The sequence below is a fragment of the Leguminivora glycinivorella genome, chromosome 1 (genome assembly GCF_023078275.1).
Source record: "Leguminivora glycinivorella isolate SPB_JAAS2020 chromosome 1, LegGlyc_1.1, whole genome shotgun sequence".
NCBI classification, from domain to species: Eukaryota; Metazoa; Arthropoda; class Insecta; order Lepidoptera; family Tortricidae; genus Leguminivora; species Leguminivora glycinivorella.
In genome coordinates, this window is record NC_062971.1 from 5,570,664 (window position 1) to 5,587,486 (window position 16,823).

General features: G+C 39.7%; 2 protein-coding genes across 2 annotated transcripts in view; one reads left to right on the top strand and one right to left on the bottom strand.

Moving 5' to 3' along the window:
* Window positions 1-1,275: 1,275 nt before the first annotated feature.
* On the top strand, window positions 1,276-9,107 carry LOC125233306 (beta-hexosaminidase subunit alpha-like). The gene is made up of 11 exons (XM_048139274.1): window positions 1,276-1,287; window positions 1,981-2,181; window positions 3,151-3,346; window positions 4,053-4,162; window positions 4,611-4,819; window positions 5,608-5,720; window positions 6,507-6,708; window positions 7,559-7,685; window positions 8,165-8,248; window positions 8,430-8,626; window positions 8,842-9,107. The coding sequence occupies exons 1-11, from the start codon at window positions 1,276-1,278 to the stop codon at window positions 9,068-9,070; spliced, it is 1,680 nt and encodes a 559-aa protein (XP_047995231.1). The 3' UTR covers window positions 9,071-9,107.
* Window positions 9,108-14,711: 5,604 nt separating this feature from the next.
* The window catches only part of LOC125225607 (eukaryotic translation initiation factor 2-alpha kinase-like), a 40,823-nt gene continuing 38,711 nt past the window's right edge, over window positions 14,712-16,823 (bottom strand). The window contains 3 exon segments of the mRNA XM_048129395.1: window positions 14,712-15,072; window positions 15,824-15,868; window positions 15,870-16,018. Of these exon segments, the coding sequence (XP_047985352.1) occupies window positions 14,932-15,072; window positions 15,824-15,868; window positions 15,870-16,018 (335 nt within the window). The 3' untranslated portion in view covers window positions 14,712-14,931.

A 16,823-nucleotide genomic window follows, 5' to 3' on the forward strand; every position in this document is an offset into this window, starting at 1 on the left:
AACATTGGCTACTAGCTGGACCATTCCTAAACATAACCCCATTAGCAGGTTGAGGAGCATTGTAGTCTGCTACTAAGGCCCTGTGAGATTTCTCATCATACCCATGAGGGTTAGATAGGGCAGGAGTTTTTTTTTGAATTAAAACAGTTTTTTTATAAGACTTCGTTTGAGCAGCTTCATTGTACGGTCTGCGAGCTTTAGGAATCTTTCTATCCGCCTCCTGATAGGATAAACTTTCATCTCCCATTATTCTTTTTATCTGTTGTTGCCTGATGAATTCGGAACAAACCTTGTCCGTAGCACAATGTTTACCTAAGCAGTTAAGGCAGGATGGGACAGCCGAACAGGTACTGCCTTCATGAGGCTGAGCACATTTGGAACAACGAGGACGAGACCGGCATTGCGCCCGAACATGGCCGAAGCGACAACACTTGAAACATTGCACAGTAGGGAAATAATATTGAACCACGTCCAATGCACAGCTGAATAAAAACACTTTGTCCGGGAGAATTTGGCCGTCAAACGTCAGAACTACAGTTTCTGATGGGGCCCATTGAGTGGAATTGTCGGAAGGATTCCTTTTTTTAAAGTTTAATCGTCTCGCCTTTACAACCTTACCACAACCGAAAGGAGTGGAAATTAAATTTGGTAGGTCCTCGTTCGATAAGTCAGTCGGGATGTTACGTGCAATACCCGTTTTGGTGACGTGGTATGAAGGAATGAATTTCTTGCAATTATTACTGGCCAATGAGCACGACAAAAACTGATTAGCCCCGGCAGCGGATAAAAATTCTACACTCAGCCTATTTCTTCCAATTTTTTTAATTCCACCATCCTTCAGGTTAGATATGCCATTTGTGTACAGAAATTGGCCAAATTTCACCGGATGCATGTAGGCACCGGAGTCCGCCTCCGAAGCCTCGCGAGCCACATGCACGATGTATGGACCTTTATCTGAGTCATTGTATAGGTTTCTGGTCTGAAACTGAGGAACAGATCTGTCCGAAGATTTTTTTTCCGAGTTTTCTCTAACAGGCTCACTATCAGAAGAAATTGGGATGTTCGACTGAGCAACTATTTCAGAAGGCGGATGTTGGTCGGTACGAGGAATCTTACATGAATCGTCATGTTCGTCCGAGTTAGAAATGATAGTTTTCATATCCCTTTTTTTAGATCTATGGTCCTTGTTGGTGTGAGTAATGTTAGGAGAGGAGGATGATTTAATTATCTTACCTAACGAAACGACAGCCTGAGTTTCTTCCACCTCCATATGACATGCCGGTGAAGGCGGGTTTACAATAATCCCAAGGATCCCTGGGTCAAACTGATCTGACTCCATTTTGGAGAGAGGAAAGAAGAGGGCAACTGCCTCACATCCGAGAAGTTGCCGTCTTCTCCCGATAACTTAAATAACTACACTATTAACACTAAAACTAATATTATACAATACAATAATAACAAAACACAGACAAAAACAGGTATTACCCTTTAAAAAGACCGCTTTTGGTCAAAAAATCCAAAATTTAGTTTTCCCGCGCGTGCACCACTCGAACGCCCGAAGCAGAAAAAAAACATACAAAATTTAACACAAGTCACTTTTGAATTTGAGATACTTTGGTTTGACAAATACGATTTACGAATTTCACATCGTATTTTTTTTTCACCCTCAAAAAACGGGACGACACTACAATGTTGCCACTTTTTAATTTCTAGTTGAGTCCTTCCGCATACCAGCTCTGGCAACACTATTTTGACAGTTGCCCTGTGAAGGGGGACTCCACAAAATTAACTTGTAAGTGTCAATGCCCTTCTTGCCTTAAAATAAGGTTTATTTTGGTGTAAACTATCCATCACCATATTTTTGTGATCAATGTTATGACTGATAAATAAAAGCAAACATGCGAGCCGTGTTAATAATTTTTAAAATGCTAAATATGATAACATTCTCCTAGTAATAAAAGCGATACATTTCCTCGTTAGGTTGCGGTTTATAATCAGTTGTATTTCTACCATCATGTTGGTACGTTGTGTTGTATTATTGTCGGTATTGGTAATATTTTGCCAAGGTATTGTGCCGGGGCCGAATTATATCCCTACAGAGGTGAAATATGGCCAAAGCCTCAATATGAGAGGAAGGACAAAGCGGTTTATTTAGTTGACAAGGATAAATTGGAATTTAAGGTAAGTTCAATTTAGCTTAAACTAAATTTGCAACTAACTTCGTACGTTGGTCGTAAATGGCTAGTTCATATAATTTCAACGTCCGCTTGCTCACATTCAATAATAGGTAGGTAAGAATAACCTCTATGAATACCTACTGTTAGAGGCATTCCCTTGTTTTTTAAAACCATGGGTATATTCATGTTTTCGTTGAACTTATCGATTTTTTGTTCTCTATCTATATACCTAAGTGTAGCATGACGGTTGACCTATTAAAATTTGAATAATGGTTGGTATTTGATTTGTTAATTACACGTACTCGAATCAGAATCTTTAACTTACAAACTCGTGTCTTCACTTATCAACATAAACGAATGCTACTTAGCCGATATTACACTATCATAGAATTCATAGAAATATAATCATAGACAACATGCATACAGACCTATGATCGTATATTATATATAATATCTGGGCGACCGAGCTTCGCTCGGTTCTATTTTAATATATCACGTCTTTAGATAAAAAAAAAACTCTTATAAATACAAAAACAAAAAAAAAGACAAAAAACAAAAACTTAATTTCTGGCCGGGATTCGAAACCCTGACACCTACGATCTATCTGCGTACATTAGACCGACCTCGTGCGACTGAGCTACGCGGAATCGATGCGCGCGCGGCGAAATTAAGGACCATATTTTACGTTTACAAATGCGAAAGAAAAACTCAAGAAAACTCGAAAATTCGCGTTTTCCGGGATCTAAGGCTACGCTAGATCGATTTTTCACCCCCGAAACCCCCCACAAAATAAATTTCAGCGAAATCCTTAGAGCGGTTTCCGAGATCGTCGGTATATATAAATAAATAAATAAATAAATAAATAAATAAATATACAAGAATTGCTCGTTTAATAGTATAAGATATGATAGAGTAGGTACTATCGTGTTAAGTACCTAAAGCATTTGAGTGAATGGCAATATATTGTTTACAGGTAACGAAACAGTCGTGTCAAATTTTAACGGACGCTATCCAGCGAGCCAAGAAGACCGTACAGAAATTGTCAAAAATCGCGAGGCGTAACTACGATGGGCAGGGTGTTGATCGGAGCTCGCCTACTTTGGATACGGTCGATGTGCAGTTGACTCGGCCTTGCGAGGCGTACCCTTACCATGGGATGGATGAAAGTTGTAAGTATAACATAGGTAGAAGTCAGAAATGATATTGCAATGTTGAAATCAGGTAGGTATACCTATGTAAGTAACTACCTACTTATTGTAGTCGCGTACTTCGCGTAGGTATAGCTAGGAACATACTACGCGGACGTCCGATCAGTGGGCACGGTCTTCGGGACGTGGCTTCGGCTGACCAAAACATCCAGCGAGCCAGATTTCGATCGGACGCCCGTGCGCTCAAGGCCACGCCCACGACCGACGACCGATAGTTTGCACGGTTAAGTGTATATTCAATATTCATTGTCTAGATCCGCGTCCGCGGTCGCGCGACGGCGGACGTCCGCGTTATATGTTCCTAGCTTATTCGTTTGACGTACAAACCATAAATCATTATACTTATCGTTAGTCTTATATAATGGAGCAGCTATGTAGCCATAAGCCATTACTAAAATATTTTTACGAGGTATGAAGTGTTCGTTCGACCATAGGTAAGTAAACTCGACAGGTTTGAGGTCGAGGGAAGCAGGTAATACGGTACGGGTAACGCTGAAATCTAGTATCTGCGCCGCGCAAATGCTAAGACTTATGTATCATGCTATTCAGGCACCTACTTGTTCTACAAGTTACCCTCCCCAAGAATTCCTCGGGACTTGATTGCAGGTCAACTTGTTTGTGGTCTTTTTGACAATCTTCAATTGAATCCTCTTATTCTTCATTTCAGACAATCTCACGGTATCGGACACGGCGAGTTTGACTGGACATTCAATATGGGGCGTTCTCCACGGGCTCGAGAGCTTTCTACACCTGCTCTACCAATCAGATGACTACGAGGTAAGTTTATTTTATTTTTAAAGTTCTAAGGGTAACACAAGTCTTCTTCAGCTTACTGTGGGACTCAGTCAATCTGTGTAATAAAGTCCTATAATATTTATTTTATTAAGGGTAGAGTAGAGCATAAAAGTATTAACTAACAAAATGCCCCTAGTAATTCTAAATGAAGCTCTATCGCATGGATAAAATATGCCATCCAAATGCCATTGAAAAAAGTGGATGCGCAGAATATTCTTCTATAGATATAAAATATATATGATATACCTAACCTTGGATACCTAGGTATCCAAGGTGACACCAGGATCATTTGCAAAGTCCCCGCCTATATGTATTCCTGAGTGCCTTACTTAATATCGTTCCGTTTGCACTGTAATGTAATCAATTGAGAGAAATCTATAATTTATCACAATTACCTGAATAGTTTCTTAATCAAATTCGATTGTTTCAGACTCTCCTAATTCAAGGTACGAAGATCCGCGACTACCCTCGCCACCCGCACCGCGGGTTACTACTGGACACGTCTCGACACTACTTGCGAGTTAACAAACTCCTCACCACGCTAGATGCTATGGCGATGAATAAGCTCAACGTGTTCCATTGGCACATCGTTGATGACCACTCGTTCCCATATCAGAGCGAGAAGTTTCCTGAGTTAAGGTGAGATACTGAAATAAATATAACACGCTTTTGATACGTGACGACGTGTTATATAATAGTTATTTGTTATACAAGGGGGCAAAGTTGTATTTTAACGCCGAGTGTGGAATTGAAAAACGAGCAAGTGAAAGGATTCTAGATAGTTGAACCACGAGCGAAGCGAGTGGTTCGAGAATAGAATCCTGAACTTGCGAGTTTTTTAACACACGAGAAGTAAAATACATTTGCACCCGAGTGTAACACAAAACTTTTCCCCTCACTATAGCGAGGAAACTACAACGCAAAAAATGCGTTTATCACTGCTTCCAGTAGTTTCACAGGTGGTAAATCATCTTTATTACTAGATTCACCTCCTTTTATCAATTTTAAAGCAGTTAATTTGACTTTATCAAGGTCAAATTACTTTACTCACTAGTGGATAAAATGCGTTTTTACCCGCTGGTATTAAGGGACAAAACACGTGTTTCCGAGCTGGTGAGGGGAAAAATAAATATAACACGTAAGTTCCTACGTAAATTGAACTTGTTCGGAGTCCCACCCCACGTACCTACCTAAGTCCCTGGCGAAGCTAGTTGACGGCTGTAGCCGTCGGTGGCGTTATTGGTCAGTCTACTCGACGATGGCACAGCAGACTGGCGGACGAAATGTTAATTGCAGTATCTACTTAAAAGGAGACTAAGCCCGTAACTTACGAACTTCGGTATTCGCCTTCGCGGTAGATAATATTGACCCCGCAATTTTGGATGAGAAATTTGCCTAACCCTAATAATTCTTTGTTTTTAACTCAGCGAAAAAGGTGCGTATCACCGGTCAATGGTGTATACGAAAGCCGACATCAAGAAGATCGTGGAATATGCCAGAGACCGGGGGATCAGAGTCATACCGGAGATAGACGTCCCAGGTACCTATTAATTATGTAGCATTTTCTTCTCCGTAACCTCTGTTATGCTTACTAAATGGCTACAGTTAAGCAGAGTGACAAAAGGGCATTTTCGCGAAAAAAGATTCAAAAACTTTTTTTTTCTAAAACAGGTAAATTTACGGTTCGGTACAGGTAATTTAATCACGAGCCCTTTCCATCCTACTAGGCGGAAAAAAGCGTTCCAAATTAAATTTTTCTACTTTGTTACTATTTTTCATACACTTTGTACAGCGATTACAAAGTGCAAAATAATACAAAATGGGACCATTTTTTTGTCTCTTGTTTTTTGTCCTACATCGAAAGGGCTCGTGATTCTGAGTAGGAAAAACAGAAAATTTACCTACATTAGAAAAAATATTTTTGGTGATAAACATTACCTATTCAGCAGAGGGCTATGAAACTTGATATATTGTGATAGACGATTTTTGCAACTGACCCAAAGTCGAAAGAATGCCGAGCCGTCGATTACGAGTATTTTTTCACGGTGGTTATTGTGTCACTGTTGTAGAGTCCCATCACTATAGTAATGACCAAAAAATTGTAAGTAACTGAAGTTTAATATGAAAACTTGACGTTTTTGTGTTGCTCTGCTAAGTAGCTCTCGCTCTCGGTCGGCGCAGTCACACACTCATTCTCGATCCAAACCGCTCGCGTTCGCCGATTCTATACTGAACTAAATGAGCAAAGACCGATTCACGGAGCACGGAAAGGTTTATGAATAAAGACAAATCTGATTTAAACAGAGTGTTTTACAACTGTTATCAGGCCACGTGCGCTCCTGGGGCGAGGCGTACCCGCAGCTCCTCACGCCATGCTACACAGGCAAGAAGGTGACGTCCCTCGGGCCCCTGGACCCGACCAGCAACCACACGTACAAGTTCCTCGGCCAGCTGCTGGAGGAGGTCAGGGACTGGTTCCCGGACGAGTACCTGCATTTGGGAGGTGATGAGGTCGACCATAAGTGCTGGTAAGTGGTTACTGAACTTAGTATATTGCTGATCTGGTATACTTTTGTTGCACACTCTTTTTAGTAACCTTCTCTTACTTTTTTGACCTGATGAAGTAGGGAACAAATCAAATTATTTTATTAAATACTTTTTTGATTCGCCACCAGTGGGCTTGATCGCTTTTTCTTTAGTGTATGGTATCTATTTCAGTTTGTCCTGATGACTTAAAAAAAACGTTTTTTTTTTTTATTTTTTTATTATAAATCTACCATGTCTTAATAAATCCATTTCGGATGGTTTAATATGTATAATTTCAGAAACAGTCGAAACGGATGTGTAATTTTAGAACGGAATATTAGTTATAGACATTTCGCGATGGGGCAATTTATGGGTTATATTTTAGCCACTCGATAGCTCGCTCCTTGATGCACTCTCACTAGATAGCAGATGTCCTAAAACTCACGAAGCTGCCACTATTAAAAACACTGACACAATTATAATGGTAGTATCAACTGGAAACTTAATCCAGCATACCTAATCACTACTTATGACCAAAGAGGATCGAGTATTATAGAGTTACTGTCGAAGTAAAATGTGTAATCACAGTGCATAGACTGCCATCTCTTGACACATCTCTTGGCTTAAAACTTTTGAACCTCAGTTTTGACAATTTCATATTCTTAGCTCGATATGTGTTAAAATGTCAAATGTTAATATTAGCGCCATCTCGCTGAGCGTACCCCAAAGGTGTAATGCCATCTCGGCAGCCGTACCTTTTTCTGTATGGTACTGAGTTACGTTTTTTTCTTAGACTTTATCTGTCTATACGGAGTTATATGTCTTTGTTATGACTCATTGTTATTCTTCCAGGATATCAAACCCTTCTCTCCTACGCTACATGATGCGTCACAACATGACGTCCTGGACGAAACTCCACAGCCTGTTCATCGAACGCGCCACGCCGCTAGTTGGGGACAGGAAGATCATCGTTTGGGAGGCAAGTTCCTCAAACACTCGGTTTCTCTCCCGTTCTAACCGACTTCGATTATCAGAATAGTTCTGTTTCTTTCGTTCGCTGTCATGTGACTGCAATAGCGTACCATGTTTATACCCTCCTGTGTGTGTATCATGTTTATAACCTCCTGTACGATTGACATGTTTAGCTAGGCTGTTAATGTTAATTTAAGGAATAAATAAATAAAGAATAGCCTATCTTAATTTTACCACTACTTGGTATAAGTGTAGGAAGACTAGTTTACTAGGATTTGTAGGTCTGTCCTGGCAGGCAAGCATGGTCCCCCTATCGCACTATTTGTAAGTGCGATAGGGACGGCCTGATGTTTTATCATTTATCGCGCGACCATGCTTATACGCCGTGGTCAGTTTATATTAGAAGTACGAACTACAAATCAGATATTGAGTCGTTTTTATCGTCTGATTGATTTAAACTACAACTGGCATTATTTAATTTTTCAGGAGGTGTTTGACGAGAAAGTGCCCCTTTCAAATGACACGGTGGTGCAAATCTGGCTAAGTGCATGGGTGCAAAAAGTTAATGAGGTAAACATTTTCTGCTTTTCCTCTATTTAGTAATTTTATATTTCTATTAGTGTTAACTGCATCTAGAATATAAGCACATAATATGGAATACTGATAATTTATATTATAAATTCCGAGTTAACAGTATTTCACTTCAGTTCCTCATTTCTCGATCCTAATAAGGGTATTTTATTGTACCCAGGTGCTGGAAGCTGGCAAGAAAGCCCTCTTTTCCTCAGAGTGGTACCTATCTGTCCTCGGCTACGGTGGTGACTGGGAGAAGTTTTACAACTTCGACCCTCGGATGAACGTCACAGACAGAACTCTGGTGCATAACATGATCGGGGGAGAGGCTTGTATGTGGGGGGAGTACGTAGACAGCACGAACTTCATACAGAGGTAATACAACCTTCATAAAATAATTTTGTTTTATTATTTCTTGCACTGATTCTAAAAGTGACCCAACTCAATACCGATTTGTTTTAGCGTTAGATCGGTAACGGTTAAAGACGCGTACCTACGTAAATGATTTGACTAGACATGACGGAACAATGAGTATTCGTAGTTCCCATTTTGGCTACAGACTAAAAATTACTTTCGACTTTTTTGAACAGGGTATGGCCCCGAGCTTGCGGCATCGCTGAGCGCCTCTGGTCCGAAGCGTCGCGGGACGATATTAAAGATAAAGAACTTGAACAGCCAGATTTAGAAGACTATAGTCCGTACAACGTGGCAGAGACAATGGATCACGTGCGACGTCGTATAGAGGAGCAGGCATGCCGTATGCTGCGTCGCGGCGTGCCGGCCGAGCCGCCCAATGGGCCCGGGTTCTGTCTCGTGTGATACTAGTTTTATGAACGAATAAATAGTTTAAATATGAGTGAGTGAATTATTTAGTTACCCGTTGACACCTAGAAACATAATAGGTGCCCTAAGAGCAAACTGCGCAGATATAGGGGCCCCGTCGCGTCAAAGAACGTGAAATGATTTCCCCGTTTCGCGATCATCATCATCATTTCAGTATTTAATCGCCCACTAGCGAGTATATCGTCAACTACTTTTAAAAAAACTTGTATCTTCGTCTGTCAATGAAAAGAAAATTGTAGTAAGTATGTATGGAATGCATAAAGACTTACTTCGTTTTAACTTTGAAGAACAGCGTCAATGTAACGAGTGTGCGCCAAATATGAAATGTACCCACGTTTCGCGATCAGCATCATCGTCTTTAATCGCCCAGCATACTCACAGCATAGGCCTCTCTTCGTGTTCGCCACTTATCCCGATGTACCTCGAAATGTCACGCTTTAATGTTTTAAAGGTTTAATTGTGAGTGTGCACGGGAAAACGTCCCACTTTGTGAATTGTTATAAAGCCGCTTTGTCAGTTTATTCATATAAAAATCTCGCCTTAATGGTAACCGACAAAGTGGGACGTTTTACTAAACACACTCACATATTTGCTTGCTAGTATGTTGATGTGCGATTGTCATTTTTCATTTTTGGATATGGCTAGTGTCTGTTTATCAATCATTTGCATTCACAAAGTCTACTAGTATTATTTAAATACAGTCATAAATCGCAAAAATATTATATCTGAAATTCGTATTTCGATTTGGTAAAGACGGAAAGTCATATAGTGTATTTTTAAAAGTAAATAAATGAGACCGTGGGTGACGGTTGAAGAATTTCAAATTGTGGGTGTCGTAGAAGGACTGTGGGATATGGGTTAAATTGTGGCGTAGGCGAGAGGCTGTGGCAACCTTCAACTGCAATGTTACATTTTGGATTTCTTTCAACCCACTAAGAACTAAGAACCACTAAGAACTACTAAGTTTCAAAACTTAGTAGTTCATGTGCTCTGCCTACCCCTTTATGGGATACAGGCGTGATTATGTATATGTATGTAAATAAATAAGTAAACCAGTATTTGTCAACATTAATTTATTAATGACTCGCACAAAATTATGCAATACATACAATAGTAATAAACATCTAAAACTAAACAATGCATGTGATGCTACAAAAGGATCCTTAACAAGTGTTTTAACTAATATATGTAAATTTATTTTTAAACTCATAGTTTTAAATAATCGACGTTATCAAAAATACCAACATTCATTCATAATACCGGAGGCAGTCTTACATTTTCAATGCATACACACTTATTGCCTTAATCTTAAAGTAAATTGGTGACGTTCTCAATCAAAGATACCACATTGTCGCTTGTCGTAAAGACGCCTTGACCGCTTATTCGTAGGTATATACGAGGAAATTTAGTCCCTATGATAAGCAATGGGGTACTTTTTGTTTGAGAACCTCACATTTTTGGAATTTTATACGGGCGTCTGTAATCATGTCAAAGCTAACTAAAGGCTAATGAACTGCAATATCACATCGTTCATTTCAATACTTTGTAGTTCTGTGTTATTACGAAATTACTAAACTTATAAAAAAGGGGAGCTTCCGGAAAGATAGAAAAACCGAAAATATTTAAAAGATGTAACTAAGATACAACAATGGCACTCTTTAAACTTTTTAAATTGAGACTTAAAACTTTCGAAAACAAAAACCCGTCTGGTGGGCACTCGTGAACTTTGCCGGACAACCCGCCAGACGGGTAGTCGCCATATAAGCGGGTGATTAGATTACGTCATTTTTTGTCTGGTACTGAGTACATAAGTGTGTTAATGAAAAGTACTAGTGATGTTACCCCGGTTAGCTTAGGCACTGGTCCCACCGCGAGCTAGTAAACTATGAGCTATCGGATATAAAAACGAACAAAAAATAATCACTCCCGTGTAAATAAAAGAGACACGGCGATGTTTATAGTTACTCGCCCAGCGGTGAGCTAGCAATATCGCCGTGTCTTTTATTTGCACGAGAGTGCTTATCTTTTGTTCGTTTTTATAGCTGATAGCTCATAGGTTACTAGCTTGCGATGGGACCAGTGCCTTAGACGCAGATTTTGAGACCCGTATTACAATTCCATTATCGTATAACAGAGCCTCCATACAAAGTTATACGCTACTATCAGTACTATCGCACCGCTCGATACTAGATCAGTGAATACTAGACAAAATTCGTTTTGTCTAGTATTCATAAAATTAATTAAGTAATATAATATGACAAATTAGGCTTTCAATTTAAAAAAATGTAACTCTGCAGGGCAATCATGGTCGCGGGATAAATGATAAAACATCGGGCTTCGCACTTATAAATAGTGCGATAGGGATGCCTGATGTTTTATCATTTATCCCGCGACCATAATTGCCTGCCTGGACATACAGCCAAACTTCGATAGGGGTTTACTAGCATAACTAAGATAACTAGGTATTTATTTATTTATTTATAATTAAATATAGATACTAACTGGGAACATTTAAGTAATCCGTATCTAGGATTAGCTGTATTTTTTATCGGTTAGGAGGCAAACGAGCAGACACGTCGCCTGATGCCTGATATTTGTATCAAATCAATACGTAATGTAATATTGTTGTATGACCCCAATGTACGTTACAATACGTGCCTTTCAATGAGAAGCACATTTAAAGGTTATGTCAGATGGCGCCACCTCATTAGTCCATTGCACAGATAAAGAATTTCATACGTGAGAGCGAGAAGATATTTATTTCTCTCTCTCACATATGAATGACAGTGACATGACTAGACACTTGCACAGGCGCCGCAGGGATAAAATGTCGGTGTGCCTCCACTTTATAAGCCTAATGTGTCATTACATCTAATAAAACAATCCATTGCTTGGGCCGAGCTATTCAAACGTTCTGACGACATAGATGTGTCATTCACAAAGACCAATACGGCATACGACCTTTTCTTCTTTTCTCTATCTATTATTTTTAACCCCCGACGCAAAAAACGACGGGGTGTTATAAGTTTGACGTGTCTGTCTGTCTGTCTGTCTGTGGCATCGTAGCTCCCGAACGGATGAACCGATTTCGATTTAGTTTTTTTTTATTTGAAAGCTGTGTTAGTCGGGAGTGTTCTTAGTGTTCTTAGCCATGTTTCATGAAAATCGGTCCACTAGGTCGCGGTCGGGGTTTTTTCAAAATTTTAATTTTGTGGTTAGGTTATTGTCGGTTGTAGTTTGGATTCGACTAATCTACGTGAATGATACGAATGGGTCGTCATTTTTTTTTCAAAGGTGTCCACCCCACTTTTTTTTGTAACATGGGTATTTTTTACGCGATTCATACTCAGAATCGCGAGGTCTTTCGATCCTGATAGGAGAAAAAAAAATGTTCCAAGATTTCCATACATTTTTCAAACCTTCCATTCGAAAAAATGGTAACGGAATGGGAAAAAAACTTAGGACACTTTTTTTCTATTAGGATTGAAAGAGATTATTAGGATTGAGAGAGAGAGACGATTCTGAGTGGAAACCACATCAAAATTCCCAAATCCAAAAAAAGTGGGGTGGACAACTTTGAAAAAAAAATGGCCATCATCATCATCTTCAAGTATTGCTCATTGTCTATCTGTAGTTTGTAATATTACAGATCCAGCGATTTTGAAAGAGATATTAAACATTCAGAATGCCGCCTCTAGCTACTGTTATTGGACAACACAAAACATAGTCGCAGCTTAGACTTTTTAACATAAAAATTGTGTCTTAAGTTAGTGAAAATGCCAGTTTGGTATTTACCATAAGGCCACTTTTTAACAAATAACTTGTCAAAGCCTTATCGCAAGCAACAAAGTTGGTTTTTCATGGAAACGAGACCAACAAAAATGCTATGTCTAATTCGAAAACTTACAGCCAAGGATAATTTATATAGGATTTACATACTTCATACTAAGAATCGTACCTCGATTTATTAGCGCCACCTATTAAATATTATCATAACTACACTGATGATGCCTACAAACTTTTTTTTTTTTTAAATGTGTATTGACATGATATCATAAAAAATAAAAACACGCAAAAATATTAGGGGAAAATATGATTTTGGCCACTTCCAGGCTGCGAAACAGCGCCATCTAGTTTTAAGCCTAAAAGACCTATACACTTCAGGGGTACGCTTTTTTGTATGGGTTTTGTCTGTCCCGTATTATATCGTCCTTGCTTACAGCTGCGACATAAAATGCATAATAATTACATACACTTAAATCTAAACCTTTTTTTATTACTCTTGGTAATTCGCGTTTTCTTACATTTAATTTTAAAAATTATGTTCTACTTAAGGGAATTACTGCTTTGGAGGACTTGATAACTTTATTTTCAGTTACAAGTAAAATACCCACAAAATATAACTTTAGAACGCAAAGTCAAAACATTCCTAACAAACTTTAACAGTAAATTACTGACGTTATTTAATATAAGTAAAGCCCGACTAGAAATATATAACTATTGTCACAGTATAATAAAGAGTACTATCGTACAGTATGGCCACTCCCGCTCCGTGCTGAAAGCGCCGTCACCCCCTCACGGTTACCTCACAGTTACCGCCTGTCAAAACCGCGAACAGTCGACATGTCATATTTCACTCGTACAAGCATAGTACGCGTTCACCTACACGAGCTTAGACTGTGTGCTAGGAACGTGCCTCGTTCATACATTTGATCGCCAAGTCCGAGGTGTGCTATTGTCAAAAGGGCGCTGTTTTTCTCTTTAGTTTGGTGTGAAAACAATATTTCTCATGAAATTCTGCAACATGGCGCGTAGTATATATTTCTGTTCAAGCTTTACTTCTGTATAGAATTAGAGTCATATACTAAAAATAGAAAATATTAATTGTGATATTTAAAACTGGATTTATAAATGCATCGCGTTACATTTTATCGATTTTTAAAACAATAATTATTGATTGTATGCAGTGATGTATTTTTTTGTATTTAAGTAATAAATATTTCTAGATTTTCAATAAAGTAAGTCACATCTCTCTGACTGGTATCTCTTAAAACCTACCCTACAACGCTTTTCTTAAAATTAGCAACTTCCAAACAATTTGTCTACTGATCCGGTCGGAAGGACCAAAACACAGAAAAAAAAGTGGAGTATCCTTCATTCTGAGGGCCAGCTGCGCCAACCACAGTTAAAACTGTTAAAAGACTGATTAACATCATGCAGTACAGAACTATGAAACTTCCTATGGAATAAACTTTAGGGCTTTAATGGTAACGACGGTTTGATGCAACTGACCCTATACTATTTAAGAGTTTAGAACAGGGGTTTTATAGTTATTTGTTATACAAGGGGGCAAAGTTGTATTTTAACGCCGAGTGTGGAATTGAAAAACGAGCAAGTGAAAGGATTGAACCTGAACTTGTGAGTTTTTTAAAACACGAGAACTAAAATAAATTTGCACCCGAGTGTAACACAAAACTTTTCCCCTCACTATAGCGAGGAAACTACAACGCAAAAAATGCGTTTATCACTGCTTCCAGTAGTTCCACAGGTGGTAAATCATCTTTATTACTAGATTCACCTACTTTTATCAACTTTAAAGCAGTAATTTGACTTTATTCAAGGTCAAATTACTTTACCCACTAGTGGATAAAATGCGTTTTTACCCGCTGGTATTAAAGGAGAAAACACGTGTTTCCGAGCTAGTGAGGGGAAAAAACTATTTAGGCACGCTTCACCGCGGTCAAAAATGAAACACGCGCTCCCTTTATAATGTTGCTGCGCACCCCTGGGGGGCGCGCCCCACAGTTTAAAAAACGCTGCATACAGTTGGAAAAGTCTCACGCGACAACAGGGGAAGGGGGCAGGGTGAAGTGGAAGGCGTCGTCGCTGCGCTGGTACAGGGGGGCGCGCGCGCGCACGCCGCTGGCCGTGGGCCGCCGGGACGGGTCCTCGCTTAGCATCAGCTTTAGCACCTCCACCTGAAACAAGTACAGGTGATTTTAGATTTCCTTGTGATACTTTTCCGACTTTCGAATTTGGCTCGGATGCATGGGACTGATGGCACGGTGAATGGCCATTAATAAATACTCATTACGCTCGGTCAAATGTAGAAACACAACAGAACGACACACAAACGGTATAATGGCGCAATTTCATTAGTCGATAACTCGTTCGGTATACAGCATACGGGGACTCCCCGAAGCGATATAACAACCAACCCTATCGACTAATGAAAACGTTTCCGCGAATGCGAGCCCTGTGGCACGCGTTCCAGAAATCTCTCGTACCCCGCATGTGGGCCCTATCGACTAATGAAAATGATCTCTCTGGAATATGTTGTAGCGTTGACGTAAGATCTAATTTCGCGAGTAAGATCTAAGGACGGGACAGACAAGAGGTAAAATCTGGATAGTACGCGACTCTAAGCCACAGTCTAACGGCTCAGCCACGACATTGGTCTAAGCGCGACAGCGGTGAGCGGCGGCCATACATTGGAGCGAGACACAGCGATGGGACTTTTCATTTGCACGTATGGCTGCCGCTCACCGCTGTCGCGCTTAGACCAATGTCGTGGCTGGGCCGTAAACGTAGTTAGTTTGGCGGTTGGTTTTGATTCAGTGTTTGACAGCTGTATATAGGATCTCGAAATAGAATCACACAAAAACTGTTTGTGTGCCTGTGTTTTTTTAAGTTTTGATATACATACCTAATAAATCGAATTTCTCTCACCTCGCTTGGACAGTCAGCGGTGAAGTCAGCCGGATATCGCTCTGCTCCTCAAAGCAGTTAGTTTGGCCACACGTTCTGATTCTGTATCGAATGGGTGTAGCAACTCGAATAGGATCACTCCGAGAGAGTAGATGTCCACTTTGTAGCTGTATGGCCGCCCTGCTAGTTGTTCAGGTGACATGTATAGATGGGTGCCTAAAATAAAAGAAAAAAAACTATGAAAAGCACCTGAAACTCTCAACACTTCTGAGATAGATCATGAATTTCTATTTACTATGTCTACTGCGGTTCTAAATTTGGTTTCAAACAGAAACTGCGTCAAATACTTTTAGGCACTCAATTATAACCTGGACTCGCTGCACAGTAGTTGTCTCATTTTTTAATTTTTTAATTTAGATTTTAAATGGTTGCCCTTATATAAAAGCACCAGGCAAAGACAACATAACAGCAGAACTACTCAAATGCTGCGGTCCTAAAACAAAGCATAAGCTTTTCAATTTAATAACACACATATACAACAAAGGGCAAGTACCAGAGGAATTTTACACGAGTAAAACTATTACTATTCCTAAGAAAGGCAACGCAGTAGAGTGTGGCAACTACCGAACTATAAGTCTGCTGTCACATGCTTCCAAGATTCTTCTAAAAATCGTGCAGAGTAGGCTATCCGCTAAAGTCGAAGAAAACCTTAGCGACGACCAATTTGGGTTCAGACGGAATAAAGGTACGAGAGAGGCCATTTTGGCGATACGTAACATTACCGAAAGACGCCTTGAAGTTAACAAAACTACATACATATATCAGCTTTGTAGATTTAGAAAAGGCGTTCGACAATGTCGAATGGAATCAACTTCTTGATCTACTGAAACGCAAAAATGTGGATTGGAGAGACAGAAGATTAATCTTGTCAATGTATAGGAACCAGCAGACGGAAGTGACAGTGGGTGACATTACAAAGACCGCCAAAATAAAAAAGGGAGTAAGACAAGGGTGCAGTCTA